The 17,843-nt window shown below is 40.5% G+C and overlaps 3 protein-coding genes across 3 annotated transcripts; 1 reads left to right on the top strand and 2 right to left on the bottom strand.

Annotated features, from left to right (window-relative positions):
• Positions 1-681: 681 nt before the first annotated feature.
• On the bottom strand, positions 682-6,686 carry faf2 (Fas associated factor family member 2). The gene is made up of 11 exons (XM_075481065.1): positions 6,598-6,686; positions 5,322-5,390; positions 5,036-5,170; positions 4,775-4,851; positions 4,553-4,691; positions 4,335-4,420; positions 4,012-4,103; positions 3,366-3,543; positions 2,474-2,645; positions 2,216-2,359; positions 682-1,942 (listed from the first exon to the last, which is right to left on the bottom strand). Exons 1-11 carry the CDS (start codon positions 6,658-6,660, stop codon positions 1,760-1,762), a joined length of 1,338 nt encoding a protein of 445 aa, XP_075337180.1. The 5' UTR covers positions 6,661-6,686; the 3' UTR covers positions 682-1,759.
• A 921-nt stretch (positions 6,687-7,607) lies between these two features.
• pin4 (protein (peptidylprolyl cis/trans isomerase) NIMA-interacting, 4 (parvulin)) lies at positions 7,608-10,021 on the bottom strand. The gene is made up of 4 exons (XM_075480579.1): positions 9,855-10,021; positions 9,553-9,620; positions 8,423-8,542; positions 7,608-7,993 (listed from the first exon to the last, which is right to left on the bottom strand). The coding sequence occupies exons 1-4, from the start codon at positions 9,889-9,891 to the stop codon at positions 7,835-7,837; spliced, it is 384 nt and encodes a 127-aa protein (XP_075336694.1). The 5' UTR covers positions 9,892-10,021; the 3' UTR covers positions 7,608-7,834.
• A 2,215-nt stretch (positions 10,022-12,236) lies between these two features.
• Positions 12,237-15,795, top strand: nek12 (NIMA-related kinase 12). Its single transcript, XM_075480577.1, has 2 exons — positions 12,237-13,861; positions 14,507-15,795. Exons 1-2 carry the CDS (start codon positions 12,802-12,804, stop codon positions 14,686-14,688), a joined length of 1,242 nt encoding a protein of 413 aa, XP_075336692.1. The 5' UTR covers positions 12,237-12,801; the 3' UTR covers positions 14,689-15,795.
• Positions 15,796-17,843: the final 2,048 nt, after the last annotated feature.

Raw genomic sequence — 17,843 nt, 5'->3', positions numbered from 1 at the left:
TTGCCTGAAAACCAGACTACCCACCCACCAACAGAGCCAGGGGCATGTGTTCTGTGTTAGGCAGATATTTTTGCTTTGGTACTTGCACATTTACAGTTACCTCATTTTTTTTCCCATGTTTGTATTGGGGAGGTGGGGGGGCGGGCAAGGGAGGGGGGAGGGGGGCGGGGGGAGAAAACGACTAATATATATTATATATAGGAAATGTTTCTTATTAATGTTATAATTTTTCATTCCATTGGAATCATTGTTTGTAGCATTTAACACAACTAGTTAGTGTATTATATATACATCTGTATACTGTTTGAAATTTTTAAGATTTGTACTTTTTTTAAATGAAAGTTGCTAGTTATGCTTTACCAAGTAGTGCAATCATATATTTTTTTTTTCTTTTTTTTTTTTTTTTTTTAATTGTTGTGGCTGATTTTGAGAGGGTTGTTCACTAATAAATGTATGATGTATACCAGTATCGCACTCGTCTCGTTTGATTTGCATCTGAGAGGTTCAAATCTGGCATTGTAACAATTGACTTAAAAAAAAAAACTGAATAAAAAGGGTTTATTCAGCTTCAACACTGCCCTCCCCATTCCACTCATCCCCTCTTTATTCACCATGCCCCTGCACACCTAACAGCCTTCTGGTCCCCACATGCAAGTGCTGTACAGTCCCATTAAATCCAGATTTTTAAAACGTTTTTAATTTATAGTTGGAAAATTACATCTTTACATGAGCCCATTCAGATGTTACAGGCAAAACAGGCATCTATGAGTAACCACAGGCACACTATGGGCAGACTTGTACTATACTAGATAAAAGCCACATGTAAAAGCTGTGGCCTCTTGTTAAATATTGTGTGTTTGAACTTCATGAGCTTGAGGCAGTCTGCTTTACATAGTAACAAATCTGCATTTGGTCATTTTTTTCTTATGACACACGAGTCAAAAATAAAACAATAGGCAAAGGTAAATTTGGAGGTTTTAAATATTAAACTTATGTACAGGTAATGGCTCACTGAAAACAGGGTTCCCGTCATTTCATTCATGTCCAAATCCACCAACGTCCTTCCTGAAGTTCAACATTTTCTCTCCACGTCACATGAATTGACAAAAGTGGCGCCGAACTCACCCCAGACTGCTTTAGTTGTGTTTGTCAATCACTGTGGAGGATGTGTAAACTTAAGGCAGAATGAAGGTTGAATTGGGACAAATGGATTAAATGAAACTAAGTCAAAATGATAGCCAAGGCTGTCAAACCATCACAGAAACCAATACTTCTCCATGCGGCGTCTGGTGTACAACTATTAATACAACCCGTCTTCCTCAGTTTCCCAGACAACTAATTTGGGATATGGTTTTGGACAAAGTTATGCTACCGCTTCAGTACATTTAAGCATCTGATTAATCCATTGCCACAACAGCTGCTGATGAGGAAAAACAAGAATTAACAAGTAGCTCATACAAACGATGGGGAAAAAAAAAAAAAAAAAAAAAAAAAACCTTTCCACCTTTCCACGTATATAAAGATGAGTTCAAGGAAGGACTTCAAGAAATATTTATTTGATAAAATTCAAGACTTTCCAGGCTATTGGGAACCCTGTAAACAAAACCGAACAAGGAGGGTGGTTTAATTTTCCAGGTTAGGATATTATCTCAATGATCCCTTATGCATAATGGCCATTTAACAAAATGTGAAAATTGGGAAAAAAGGGTGGTGGGTGTCAGAGGAAATGCTTTTCCATGTAAAAGAGGTATGTCATCTATTAATCGTCCGTAAGGTCCTGAACAAAAAGGACCTCGGAGCGGCTGAGTCCTGCCTCCTTCAGTGTGGGTGGGTTGGGCTGCTCTTCAGTCGGAAGGCAGGGCAAGACTCTGCGAGGGAAGTTTGTAACTATCTCAAACTTCTCTGGAGTTTCTTTCAATGAGAAAAGGAAGTCGTAAATTACCTGTAAAGGAAAGGTAGTTGAGAAAACAGGCGAATCACTAAAAGTAGCAGTCGTGTAGATTTTTATGCGTTTCAATTGACATGGCTGCACCAAATATAAATGTAACAATAAAACATTTAAGTTTTTTTTTTTTTTTTTTTTCCAACCAAGTACTGTTGCTTGGTATAAATAATTTACTTCCACAAAAATCTGATTTTATTGCAGAATCTACAGAACGACTACCAAAAAAGGTCAACCAGCTGTGCAAAGGGTCCCGATATTGGTGGTCCTTACCGTCAGAGACTGACCAAACAGGAATCGTCTTTCTACTCGTGTATCATTGGGCAGCTTAAACACTATTTTGACACTTTCTGGATCATCTGCAGTTGGCTCCGGAGGAAGACATTCTGACTTCCTCTCCTTCTCCTCCTCGAGTGTCTGCAGTGACGACATGAATCAGAAAATTGAGAAACTGCATCTTTGTGAAGAAACAACAGACCTTCAAGGTCATCGATTAGCCAGTGCAACATAAAAAAAAAAAAAACTACTCACTCTTCGTCTCCGCTCCTCAGCAAGAGCAGTTTGTCTGACCATCTCCTCTTCTTGCCTCAGCTGCTCCTGCTCCTCTCTTTTCTTTCTCTCTTTCTCCTGGTCGGCACGGAGGGAGGCGAGATAGGCCTCATCTTGCTGCTGCCTCAGCACTTGGGTTTGGTTCCTCTCCTCGCTGAAATGTATTAATGTTAGATATTCTAAATATTTATGTTTATATACCGACAGCAATTGGTCTTAAACTTTTTTTCCTTTTTACCTCCACTACGTTCATACTGTATGCTGGCCAGATCATAATCGTTACATGCAATCACTACTTGCATGTGCATCATAATACTGTACCAATACTATACCTACCTAATATAGGTAGCACACAGTTAAAGGAAAATCTTTAGTAATATTTGGTGCTTTCCTGCTGCCTGACTGAAACTGAACACAGGTTTCTTCTGTAAACCAGCAGTTGGTTTATTTTCTCTCACACACACACACAGTTTGGGGCCTAGAAGCAAAATAATATGCAACAAAAACACATTTTTTTTCCTCGTGGATCAGGCAGAAGCAGAGGTCCAAGATTCTCAAAGAAAGTGCTAACTCTGAAATAAGAGTTATCTGCATCATATCTACATCTCTTGGCTCTGATGTAACAACCCTGTCCAAGTATGTGCCACACAGAGATGTGCGCATTGCACACTATGTAGCCATCTACGTCACTGCTTCCATTTTATCATTACATAAGTATGCAAGGAGAAAGGTCTCTAGTGACCTTTGAGGGTGTTTTTAATCATGTTTTTAACTTTAACCCTGAGAAAGAAGGGACACCGGAACATTCTGGGGCCGTACAGTGACGAGGGATTTCACAGACAAGCAAACACAAGCGAATTCGGATTTTAGGTACCGTTCGAGGCGCTCCGACATCAGATATGTTTGGTTGGCTTCCATGATGAAGGTGAGCTGATTGATGAGATCCTCCGGCTGGATGACACCCTCGAGCCTGCCCACCACTGTCATCTTGCGGTCCTTCAGCATTATCATGGCCAGGAATGGGTAGGTGTTCTCTCGCAATGCTTGGGACACTAAAATACACCAAAACATGACACAGTAAAATGATACCATCACATCTCGTCGTCCCAGCAGTTCCACAACACAAGGTTAGTTTCCAATGAAAATGACGGCCCCGCACGGAAATGTTAATACTCTCAAGTTCTAAAATTTCCATCAGCAGCTCCAAGCAATAAAGCAAATTTGTTATGCTCAAAGCACTGGAAATCCCAAGAAGAATGCCCAGTCTGTGTGTGCTTTTAGACACAACATACCAGTTTAAGAACTCTGTCCGATTCTTATCTTTGTATCAACACAACCAAAACTGCACTTAAACTGCATAACGAAAGCAAAGGTCTCACTGTAAAAAACAAAAAACAAAAAAAAACTTGGTAATAAAAAAGCAACTCTATCCTAGATCCACACAATAAAGGACGATTATACTCTCAAGTTTTCACAAAACATATGATGCATTTGTTAAACAAAATCCTAGACATGCATACCTCTGTAGCCCTCAGGCTTGCTGGTTGAACATGCCCAAAAGAGCATTCGCGTGTTGAGGAAGGTTACGACCTCTTCTGTACATAATGTGGAGCTAAAAAGTGATAAGACAGAGGTGTAAAACAAACATTTAGACTGGAACGGATTTTTCACAAGCAAATGGTTAAAAAAAATAACACACAATGCAGTAGAAATATAACTATACTATCCTTGAACTACAGATTGTGTGCCGCAAAAACCAAGCGAACTGAACTTGTATCACAACTATGAGTGTGCGACATATTCAGACACACTGTTGACACAGGCACAAAAACAAATACTGCACCGGCAAAACTCGTCTGTGTCTTGATGATCCTCCCCGTGAAGGTACACTAATAGGTATCGGAGCTCCCGTTTGGCGTCATTCAGTGCCTACATGTATCACAGCACAAAAAAAGGCAGTGCAGTGAACAATATTGGAATTGCACGTGGCCGGATTTTTACACAACAGCAGAAAATGTAGTTTTCAAATGTACGTCTCCATCTCTACACACGTGTACTCACCTGGCTGTATGTTCCCTGGTAAAACACAGGGTGTGACTGACCATACTTCTCCTCAAAATTATGAATGAAGGACACAACATCTCCGACAGGGTCTGTCACACGACCACGAGGATCTGGCCTAATGAACCGCAGGGCATACCTTTGAACAAAAAGACAACTCCACAGTCAATTACCTCGATTCACCGAGTGATGGTGAGTTGAAACTCAGTGTGCTCAAATTACCTGAATATGTCCAGAAGTGTGTAATATGTAAATCTGAATGGTAGCATTATCAAGTAGTAACTCCATCCTAATAATCCCTGAAAAGAAACACCAATAAATGGCATTACAACTTACACAGGGTAGTATTTATGTTTCCATAACAGAACAGGGTACAAGTGGCATCACTTACAAGCAAAAGGGTTATAAACCAATAGTTTCACAGGATATATGAGAGGAATCCAGTGTCCCATTTTGGGTGCAGATAACATCAAACCGACCTACCCTGGGTTGTGGCCTTGATACGATGTAACTATATACTCTATGGTCTGCTGTGTTGACCTGAAGTGGTCTGGGTGGTGGAGGGTTAAACACACTGGGAACTCCTTCCTGCTCATTAAGTCTGTCTTGCACCGCAGCCTAAGACAAATACATCCAAGTTGACATATTCATAAACCAAAAAAAAGAGTGACTTATGAATCAAAGCAAGCCTACGGCTCACATAATCTACACATGGAAATAAATGTGACAGAGCCTAGACAAACATGTCTTCTTTATCATGTGACTTTACCTCTATGTTCCAGTTGTGCTGCTCTAATGTTCGACGGCATTGGTCCATTGATTCCAAGCCTGTTAAATCCTGTAAGACACGAACGGAAAAGTCAGACGGAGGATCTCAAATTGCTCACAGAGGCTGAAAAGCTTGTTTAAAATCAGTCATTTTTTTCCACTAAAGCTGAAAAGCTGCCACTCTGCCCTGAGTGGATTTCAGATCAGCTCAGGGTTGCACAGGTATTTTCATAATAAAGTGATGTGATCACAAATCTTGATGTGTGTGTGTGTGTGTGTGTATATATATATACACACACACACACAGTATATGATTACATTCAGAGTGGAGGTCTGTTTGTGTAACACTTCCAGTTTTCCACATTAGGCAACAAAATAGACACATAATTGGGAACCATGTGTAAATACTGTGGTATCAACGTGTTTCAAAACTGCAAATAAAAGTGTGTTCATAAACAACTTCACTATTTAAAAATCCAAATATGGGATGGCTCAACGACTCTGGGGTTCCCTCATATTGTCATAAAGCATCACTGAACCATACGAATTTAGACTGGTTGAGAAAGACTTGCAGGTTAATAGTTTCACAATCTGGCCTGAGCTTTATGTGGTACCAGGAAGCTGTGCAACCTCAATATTTACGTGAATATACAGATATTGAAAAACATGGCTTCACCCAAAGTTAAGTGGAAATATTTCAACGGTTTGCTTAATAACATCCCATTAAGCAAGTTATAACAGAATACAAATTACAGGAGAGAAACATTAGCTAAACAAATATTCATACTATACACTAACACGTTGATTATGCAAATATAAACGCTAAAGTGTCCTCGAAACTTCAGTGTCAGCTTGAGAATGACAGCAGTGCTAATGTAGACTTAGCTAATATTTAGTAGGAAGCGCCACTGAAATGCTAAACCAACATAAAACTATTTTTAAAAAACGGCCCCGATAGTGCTGATGGACCGCCCCAGACTGATATGGTTTCTATGAGAAGCATATGACAAACGTGACGCTTGTTGTGTCCACCCATATCCCTTAAAGTAAGCTAACTTGATGGTTAGCTTAGCTAATTTTCGCTAGCTTCGCTAACGCCAGCTCTGACTCAAGTTGACGTTGTGGGGACTGGAGAATCGTTATCGAAGTTGACTGGGCAGGAAGGGTTTACATACAAACGATTCGGCCCGTTTACAGCGGTCCACTATCAGCAACAACGTATTCACACATGAAGTTTCAACCAGACGTATGGTAAACGGGGGATTTAGGCTGCCTACCTGAAACTGAAGGAGTTTTTCAGTCTGCGCCTGGGATAATTCTGGCTCCTCTGGCGCCGCCATCTTACCTCGCCAATCATCTAGCAAAGCGTAGCAACGTCAACTGTCTTTTCCTGGTGCTAGCTGTGCTGACACACGGTGCGCGGGCTGCTGCCCCCTAGCGCTGTGGATGTTGGATCGCCACACCTTTTAAAGAGACTCCATCGTGGCGCTGAACATTTACTCCAAATGATGATACTGTGTATGTTTCGTGCCTGTTAATTCCAACGGAAAGTACCCATGATGTATGCTACCCAGCTGCCCACAGGGTAAGCCAGAGTACTTCAAATAATGTGCTCCAAAAGCCCATTAGCTGTGTAACTAATTATATCATCGTTAAGAGTTAGTTACAAACGTATTAGAATGACTGCAGAATGACTGATATCTTAAAAAGATTGTGATACTGTAGTATATGTATACTATTTATATGGTCACTGTGTAAACCACATCTAATAGTTGTGGAGGTAGAGCTGAAAACTACCATGTACTTTTTTGATGAAAGACGACAGATAAGCGTGAGCAGTAACTACTTTTTTACTTCTCTGGGGTTTTTTTTCTTTTGGTCATGACTGAAATAATTAAAAGAAAAAACCTCATACACATGTTAAAAGAGACCCTTACCCTGTTCTGACTGTTTTTTGTAAACATGTTAGGTAGCCATAGTACTTCTTATATTGAAAACAAATCCATGAAGCAGAAAAGTGTTTACAGCCTCTCATTACTGAGACTTTGCTGCTTTTCTTTTGTCTTTAGCAACAGATAAATCTTTTTGGGCGCTCTTCGGACTCCAAATGTGCCTTTAACTTTTGAAGTCAGAAATGTGGGTTGTACTTCTGTAATCTAAGGATAATAAGTTATCTCTGTCATGACAACAACTCGGTTTCTGAAATCAAATAGAGCAGAAAAGCTACTTTTTTTTTCTTTTATTCCCTCATTCACACACAAACCAGTTTTACACATTTTACACGATGTGAATGAAAATGCATTTATTTGCTTATTTCATGGTTTGAGTTCCACAAGCGTGGCCAAACTGCAATGGGAAATCCAGTCAACGTGAAAGTTCATCTTGAGAGAATATTCCCTCATCCCGACTATCAGAGTGGTCGTGTTAAACAGACACAGCACGATAACTTCCTCTTACACATGAAAAAAATCAAGTCACATTAGAGCATACACGTGAATTGTTGAGTTGACCGCGTTACTTTTTTCCCTCAACCATAATGATGTGATACCCAAACTTTGTCTTGACGGGAGGATCTGTGTAGACAGGTTTATCCATGGAACTGACAGCTAGCGCGAATGCTGCCTCCTGGAAGGGTCCAACCATTGAGCCACGTGTCATCCACCCCAGATCACCCTGTCGTGGAAATGTGTCAAGATGTCAGGCAAATGCTTATTTGCATCTAGAAGATAACAACCACCTACATGTTTATGTGGTGTCACTAAGTAATACAACACATTTATGTGGGTGAAATAAAGTGGTGAATTGACAGAGGATAATCTTTTTTACTCATCAGTTCGAACTTTATCACCTGTGAGAACTCAGTATTTGGCCTTTTAATCATATTAGTCACCTTAAAGAAAAGATACAAACTGTTTTGTGTTATATCTCTTTAGAACGTCTTTGCAACAGTGTCCTCATCCAAGCCATATGATATGACAAATTGTAAGTTATGAGGCTCATTTAGGGCTCATCGTTCGAATAATTGGAATAATTTGAGCAATAAAAGAGTGGAGGCAAACAGAAAAAAAAAGTAACAAGTTGAATACGAGTGCATGAGCTTACCCCTTGTCTGGCTTTGTCTTCACTGTACTGTGAAGCTACTTCACTGAAACGGACTCCAGCCTTCAGTTTTTCCATTGCCTCCATACATTTTCCATGTTTTTCACAGAGGATGTGCCGAACCTGTGGAGAAACACAGGAATGTAAGAAAGGATTGCTGAACCTTCACAGATTACCAAGGGTTGGGATGTAACCTATGAAACATTTAGTATCATTATAAATAAACTTTGGAAAATGCAAATCAAGCCCCCTGATGGTAGATAATTCATGGCCAAACAAAAAAAAAAAAGACACAAAGAATCTCAGATTGGAAAAGTAGTGCAGTGATTGATATATTTCAGTTGGCAACAAGTTATTTAATCTTAGTTGATGCACAACAACTAGGTTCATTTGTGATTCTGAATTGGCCCGAGGAGTAAATTTGAGAGTGTCTGTCATGAAAACATTAATCTGGACGTAAAACTGGACGTAAGACCAAATGAATTGCTGCCCCAATCATGCCGGATACCTTCTGTACAACCCCATGGGTGCGTGGTTATAATCGGGGGTTACTTCAGTTGGTTAAATAAAGGTTCAGCCGGATGAATTGCGGAATATAGTTAATGACCAGCTTTTCCATCAGTGGAAGTTAATGGCATATTCAAAGATGATGGCCGGGCTCCAGATGGGAGTTAAAGTGGTTAAAGGAGCGGAGGACAACATTTTCCTACAGATTTCAGATAGATTGGCCACAGCACAGTCCACACCTTGATACCACTGAGAGAGTACTTTACACCGCAGTTTGACTCTCCCTCATTAATACAAATTATTGGTGTGAAATGAATGCAAATCTGGATGGAGATGAATGCTGTGACATTGCATAAGCATACTGAAACAATGTCACAGAATATTAGTGTGTGTGACTTCTTACTTTTTTTTTTTACCAGGCAGTGTGAATCTAAATGTCTCTAAAGGTCGTTATATGATGTAGTGTTGGCTCTTCCTTTTCTGTATGACCAAATGCTGTTCATGCAGATACAGTGAAAGGCCCGCTTCTGCTGCAAAATTCCCATCTACACCTCAGAGAACTTCTGTTATCATGTCTTTCTATTTTTTTTATTTTATTTTCAGGACAGCTTACACTAAAATATTACCTTCACAGAAGTGCCTCCTTTCGGGGCTTTCTCTTTCTTGTCAGCCTCTGCACTTCCTGAAGCAGCTCCTACACAGTAACGGAGTTCAAAACCATACCATAACAGCACAGAAAACGTTAAACCAATTAAAGGCTGCAATACATAATGACTTCGAAGTAAATAAAGTGAGAACAGTGTCAATGTAGTATGTTTCAAACCATGGAGGAATGCACGGCAGTTGTATGCTAACTGCCAGGTTGTTGACTGGCTGACTTTAATGTGATAACATCTCATTCATGGTAGGAAATAAATGGGCCACTAACCTTTACCACCCTTGCCACCTTTTCCTTTTGGTGGCATTTTATGTTAACGTACAGTTAAATTTAGGTAATGGTGAAAAAGGAAAACGTAGAATATCATGCGCTCATGCCGTTGTGATAAACATGCGCAGTAGCCTGCATCCCGCGAGAGAAGCGGCAGTGTTTCTTCTTCTTCTACTTGTTGTTCTTCTTCTTCTTGGGTTATTATGGCGGTTGGCAGCTTAACGGAAAAGGTGCATTACCGCCACCTGCTGGACTTGGGTGTGGATGCAAGAGAGCCTATTCTAACGCTAGACTGGGGGGATAAAAAAAAAAAGAGAATGAGACTAGACCCTATGAATAAGGCCTGTATCCCTCAGAAACCTAAACACATAGTTGAAGCATATGTGTCTACTTGTTGTTGGTAAATCGTAACTACTAAATATCCACACCGCCACCTAGTCTAGGCCTACTACATTAAAAATCTCATGCTACTTAACCGTTGAACTACTAAAACTCGTATATAGAGGTATCATATAGAGGTATTTTGAGAGGAAAAGAAAAAACAACACTATTCTTCCTTTTAGCAAAGAAGTATGTAATGAAAATAATAAAGGAGTCTCAAGAGTGGCAGAAAGAATATTGACTGAGTTTGTCATCAGATACGGAAGCCCAGAGCGGATGTGGTACGTATAAACTTTTTTTGATGGTTTTCTCGAGATAACGAGATAATTGTGTCATTTACCATCGGTAAATTAACTCGTTATCTCGAGAAAACGATCATTGTTTTCTCGAGATAACGAGTTGATTTACTGATGGTTTTCGAGGCCACTTTTCTCCCCAGTCCGCCCCTGTTTATATGTGTTTTATGTGCGGGCTTTCATATTAGCCCGCGTCATTTAAGGAGACGCCTGGCTCGACTGCAGTTAAGTGATCCTGTTGATATATTTGTCGACTTCATCAGTAACCAGCTGAGGTGACCAGGCCGTCTCCATGGTTACCAAATGATGCACGAGAGGTGCCGTTATCATTTTCTCGAGATAACGAAATGTTTGTCACACCAGCGGGATTTGCTTTGTGCATTTTCACAGGCAGAATTGTTACGCAAACGCTCCACATTCCATGTTTGATTCATAGGCTACTTTATTCAGTTTTCAATGAAAGGGGGGTAAAAATGGGTACACCTTTGCCAGAAATACTGTACATATAAACACATGTAAACGGGGGCGGACTGGGGAGAAAAAGTGGCCTCGAAAACCATCGGTAAATTAACTCGTTATCTCGAGAAAACCATCAAAAAAAGTTTATACGTACCACGTTCGCCCTGGGCTTCCGTATCTGATGACAAACTCAGTCAATATTCTTTCTGCCACTCTTGAGACTCCTTTATTATTTTCATTACATACTTCTTTGCTAAAAGGAAGAATAGTGTTGTTTTTTCTTTTCCTCTCAAAATACCTCTCTATGATGTCAATCAGGTGACAACCTTAGCCAAGTAATAGCCTAGCTTTTTTATTTTTCCTTTGACAACTCTTGAGTCATTTTCATACTGAAATAGGCCTATCCCTCTTCTGTTGCACGAACGCGACCTCATATCACCATGATCCCATCTGTAAGCGTCTGTGGGGACCATTCACTGTATTAGTCCTCGCCATGTTCATACCGATCCTTCTGGACGCCATCTGGGCCAAACAAATTTGAGCCTAATCTGAAAAAAAGACAATGCTCCAAATAGCCCATTCAACTTTTTTCTCATGCTCTTTAACAAAGTTCTGGGAGGCCATCCTTCTGTCTGAGCTTTTTACTAAAAAAAAAAAAAAAAAACCTGCAAAAAGTCTGGTTTTCAGAGCAACTGACTCGCACTGGCTCACTTCAGAGGGACAGCCACTGCATCTCTGATTAGTTGGCTCCAATGGTTTGCTCCAATTTCACCACAGGTGTGTTGTCTTTTGTTGCAGTGTGTTTCTGTACCGGGTTCTGTATCCTCAATGAAGTTTTAGTTTTTGATATGTGCATATGAGAAATACTTGGCAACTTAAAAATAATGCAGTTTTGAAAGATTTGACATTTCCGTTAAATTTGTCGGGAGGTGTATGGAAAAGTGTTCATTTAAATGATAAGTTTAAAATTGACGCATGGGCTTTCTTTTCCCATATGAATGAAAATGTTAATTCTATTCCACTTATTGGCAGTTTGGTCAGCCCAGTGTCTATATTATTGGTTTACAATAATATGACCTACGACATATTCACATTTTCAACGCCTGGCTCCTCTGTATTCAGTGTACTCTGTGTTTTCCTAACTTTAGTCTCTCTTTAGTCACATTAGTCTAACTCCTCCCAGCTTTTCATTGGCTAGCTGAGTCACATGGGCTAAAGAACAAGGAAGTGTGGGGAGGTTGTTGTTGTGTGCAGAAGAAGAGTAAAGTGCTGCAGAACGAATAATACGTTGCGACCCTGCTGGTTTTTTTTAACATCAGCAGTGAACCTCACGTCGCATACCCCTTTAGGTTGTCAGTCATTGTACATGTATTTATTTTACGGGCACATATGTGTCAGCAACCAGTAAACATTTCTGGAAATGTATAACTGCTTTCAAACTTCTTTTTTAAATAAAAGTTTGAAACGCCTTACACAGTAAAATACGGAGAAACGTGACATCATTGCCGCACGAAGAGGCAAAGAAGACCAAACGCAATCTGAAATGATGCTTGGCAAACAAATAATACTTTAGAGTGGGCGTTATAATCCGATAAACGTTGAGATGTGGTACTTTTAGACTCTGAAACAGCTAGCTTACTGCTGAGGAGAATAACACCATCTTGTCGTCTTGAACTATTCTCTGGTTTCAAGCCGTCGCTATGGCAACAACAGGAACACAAACTGCCCGCGAGAAACTGACAGCTGTCAGTTTCACCGGGCTCCTTTAACGGCGGCACCGGTTGGACTTATTCAAAAGCTCGACACCAAGCATGGAGAAGTACGAGAAGGTTTTATGTCTGGGCAGAGGAGGAGCAGCGGACGTGTTTCTTATGAGGCACGTGGAGCGGAGGAGCATGCACGCGGTGAAGAGGATAAAGGTAGAAAACACACGGGCCGCAAAAACACAAAGAGCCATTCTCCAAGAGGCTGAAATCATCAGGAGACTGGAGCACCCCCACGTTGTGAAATGCATCGAGGCCTTCGTGACTTCTGATGACGGATTCATTTACATTGTCATGAACTACTGTGACGGTGGTACGTTGGATGATCAAGTGAAAGAGAGGAATGCAAAGCAGTTTTTCACGGAGGAGACTGTGATGGAGTGGTTTGCACAGGTCACTCTGGCTGTAGATTATATTCACACGGCCAGAATACTACACAGGGACATCAAAACCTCCAACGTACTGCTGACCAAGAAAGGTCAGGTAAAGCTAGGGGACTTTGGCATATCCAAAGTAATGAATCACACAATGGATCTGGCATCAACGTGTGTCGGTACACCCAGCTACATCAGCCCAGAGCTTTGCTGGAACGTCCCATACAGCTTTAAGTCTGATATCTGGGCTCTCGGTTGTCTCCTGTATGAGATCTGTGCACTCAGACCCCCATTTGCTTCTACAAACCTCTTGAATCTGTCCCAAAAGATCATCAAAGGAGAATACAACCCTGTGCCCGACACTTTCTCAGACTGCATTTCCTCTTTGATCCAGAGGATGCTCAGCCTCCACCCCGAAGACAGGCCCAGTGCCGCGTGCATACTGAGAACTGCTGAAGTGCAAAGTCACCTTAAGTCTATCAAAGAGAAATATGCAGATATTGATACTGTGACTGAGGGGGAAAACACAGACATGAACAAAACACTGGGGCCAGATGTTCTTGGTCAGTATCACCCACGGGAAAAGAAAGGACAGATATCGGTGTCCAGTCCCACTGATGTAGAGGAGGAAGATGTTTTCAGTGCTGGTGGACAGAGCTATCCAGAGGACTTTGATGAAGATGGAAGTTTGTCTTCTCCAGAGGAACTCAGTGAACACTCAGCAGGGAGCTCGGGTGAGTCTGTTGGTATGTTGAAGTGGGAAAGGAAAGCTAAACACCTCATTATCAGTGGTGGAAAGAAGTGACCATCCAAAGGATCAAAATATAAGTAGAGGTTGTAAGATTATAATTAGAGTTAGAATTGTTTTCTCAGTCTTTGCTTTCTTTGTGAAATATTGGAGAATTTAACCTGACTTTTTGAGTGGAGATAAGTTCTTCCCCCAGAATAGATTTAATCTGATAGAATAAATCAGAACTTAAGTTTAACTATTGTCATCCTACATGTTTTAACTCAGGTTGATACTACATCTTGTATTTTGGATATTTTGGTCCGTGTATGAAGAGATCACCATTAAAGATTATTTCACTAAAGTAAAGTATATTTGAGTTACGAAGTGTTCATCATTGGCACTAGGTGACAGACATTAGTCTGTACTTTCCCACACCTGTTTTACTACACAAATATACTAATCTAGGCTTTAATGGAGAGGTGTAAACCTTTATATTTAAAACTCTAAAACAATAATGTTCCCTAATGTTTTATTTCTGGCCTGCCAGGGCTCAAATTCCTTACCACTTCATAAAAATACCCTTATTTAATGATTTGAACTTGACTTGACTTTTGCTCACCACACGATTTCTCTTTTACAATCTTTTCAGACACTTCGGAGCAAGTTGAGTATCCAGATGACTTTGAGGAAGATGATGAAAAAGATGATACCGACGCTGACTCAGGCTCTGCTCCTCTGCAGCCACATGACGACACACAGGTGGAGGAGTTTCAGCTCCGTGACGCTGGAGGACTGACAATCACACTGAAAGCACTGAAGGAAAAGGGCTAAGACTCTTTGCATCCTTTTAAACCGCTTTGGAGGGGGGAACCCAGTGTTCACTAAAGCTGTAGCCGTATTTGGAAAATCTTTCAAGAACTTTGTTTGTGAAATGTTTTTATATCCAAAAACTTTTGGTGCCACAGTGAGTTTCAAGAAAAATATCGATTTAGAAGCTGTCTTGCAGCACATTCACAACACACCGGGAAACCCTATTGAAATAGGCTGTCGTACTTCTGGCTTCACGGTGGCATGGTGGTCAGCGCCGTCGCCTTGCAGCAAGAGGGTTCCTGGTTCAAATGGGGCCTTTCTGTGTGGCGTTTGCATGTTCTCTCCGGGTACTCCGACTACCACCACCCAAACACATGCATGTTAGGTTCATTGGTGACTCTAAATTGACTCTAGGAGTGAGTGTGAGCGTGTCCGCCAGTATTTTCAGCCTCTGAACAAAACTAGAAACATGACGTCAAAACCATTTGAAAAGTAAAAACTTTGGGTTTCAGTGTATTTATACTTTTCCCTGATATTTATCGATATGATTTAAGATGTGATTTGTGTGCCTTGAAAGTCGTATAAGGCTTGAAATGTAGTGGCATGCAAGAAGTGTCTTGCATCAGGTCTGAATGGGGGTGAATCAATTGAGAATATTATGAAAGGAGACAACAAATCAAATAAAAAAATATATATTTTACATGGGTTTCCTTGAGAGCCTCTGTCTCTTTGGTGATCTTTTCTTCTCCTATTACCAAAATGCACAAAATATTTGTGAAAAGGTGACAGATCTGGGATTCAGGCGGACCAGCTTAACACCTGAACATTCTGTTACTTTGGGGGCTTGTTGTAATGTGTGGAATTTGATTAAGCATTGTTTGTTCCGAGTTCTGCCCTGCCTTCAAACATGTGTGTTACCATTGGATACGTCGTATTCGTGCTAATAAAAAAGTAACAGCCTTTTTGTGAAGCTCCGGCCTCGCTGATCAGCCGTAATATTAAAACCATTGACAGCCATCGATTCTCACTGTTCATTTTTTGACGATACAATATTCTGCTGGGAAATCACTCTGACAATCACTTGCGTGCTACCTCTCTCCTACAGTAGAAGCCTTCCCTAGTCCAACAAATACTGATCTGATGACATCTGAAAGAAGTGAGCCCAGTCCTCAAAGGCCTTATCTCACATCCCACAGGGCCCAAAGAACCTATTGGTAACATCCAGACACCCTCAGATGTTCATTGCCCATTGTCTTGACTGGTCAGAGCTCCTTTGGTGACATAAGGAGGATCTACTCAATATTAGGCAGGTGGTCATAATGTTATGGCTGATTGGTGTACAGTGAAAGGTTGTGTCTCAGTGAGCCACCAGTATAGCATCAGTGCTCCTATGAAACCATTAACTGACCCCTTGGTTGTCAAAACATTTGCATTTAGTATGTTAATCTATTTATAACTGCCTCTAAGGCCTTTTTGTCTCTTTAAAGGGCAAATAAGAACATTCTAAACTTGATCTTATCAAGAGCTATCATTCTGCTCTCCTTCTCACGGGTTATGTCGAAAGAAAAAGGCAACAAGTGTGTCAGAGGGCAACGAGTACAGCAAAACGATACGCTCAAAGATACTTCAACAGCATCTCAAAGAACACCCACGATTTAAGATAAAAGTGGAATTTTCTTCTGCTCCTTCCATTCACTTTTTTGAATTTCCCCCACTTGGGGATGAATAAAGTATTTTTTTTATTCCATTCTATTCTTCATTCATAAACTTTTCTTCAGAAGCCTATATTCTTAAAACAACCTTTTTGTGGCATCATAATAAAAAAATGTATATTAAACTGAAGTTTTTCCCAGTGTGCACAGAAACTTTCGTCCACTTAGATTATTGCACTGTTGTCGCTGGAAAGGTTCCTCTATGCACTTTGTAAAAGTTCAGACAGGTAATGTGTGAATCACCCTAAAGGTGTTGTGTTTTGCATTAACGCATAAAACCTTCAGGATGATGATGGGAACAAATTAATCTTTGAAAGTGCCACGCTTGAGGTTCATTGTTTCAACGGAAATGAAGAGTTCAAATTTTATCAGCACACCATCTCTCATGAGCTGACCAGACTTTTCCCCACTTCTAGTCAGCAGTCTCAAGTTCACCCACACTACACCTACAAGCAGTGCAACACACAGGCCCCACTCTGAGAGAAGAAGTTTCCCATGAGCTTATGATGCAAGTATCAATGTCATCAAACGTGATACTTTCCCCTCTTAATCCCCACCATTGTGTGTGTGTGTGTGTGTGTGTGTGGTTATATCTTGTTGGATAATTCAAGAGCTTGGTCAGCACCTCTTTTGGGTATGCTAGTGCTCAAATGCTTGCCATTTTGTAATCTGTACATGGCCATTGCATGTAATCAAGTAATAATACTTTGAAGCAGCCAAATTAAAACTTCTATTCATCAGACTTTAATTCATACTCCTCATCCTTGGACATCATTAAAGCAGTTTCGACACTCGGTCTGTGACTTACGACTGCAAACCAACAATTGTAGTTTTTTTTCATTTTCCTGTCGCAGCTTTCCTTCTGTGCAAAGGTTCCCCTGGCATGCAAAGAATAGCTCTCGTCTCACCCTCCGTCTTCCTCATACTGACACTTGTACCGTCATCCACTGATGGTGTAAAGACAAGAACAGCTCTTCAGTCTCTATGGTGGCAACTGCAAATTGTTGTAACAAGCATGGCCACATCAAACACAAAGTGAATCATGCCAAGATTTTGAAAATAAATGACAGGTAACATTTAGGGGAAATGTGTTTAGTAGATTATTATATTTCTCGAAATTGAGCAATGGAAACATTGATTTATTCTTTTAACTAGACTGCTCTTTATAGTTTGGTGATACTGTTGCAATTAGGTATCCATCCATCCAGTGTCAGATTCTGTAACTCTGAAGTTTGCTTTTCACAAGGAAAAGTTTTACTCTTTTCACATTTACTCTTTGACAATCCAATCATCCTTAGCTAAACAATCAGACATTCCTTTGGAATAAAACATTTGTTTCTTTCTCAGGGACACGTGAATCAGCAGCACAGTAAATGCAGCGTTGTTGGCCACAGGGCCAGTTTTCGATGATGATGTATGATAAAAAATCAACACAAAACAGAACAGAATTCATAAAAGGTCCCA

This window comes from Odontesthes bonariensis, chromosome 13, assembly GCF_027942865.1.
Source record: "Odontesthes bonariensis isolate fOdoBon6 chromosome 13, fOdoBon6.hap1, whole genome shotgun sequence".
Lineage (NCBI taxonomy): Eukaryota > Metazoa > Chordata > Actinopteri > Atheriniformes > Atherinopsidae > Odontesthes > Odontesthes bonariensis.
This window is presented reverse-complemented; position numbering and strand designations above follow the sequence as displayed.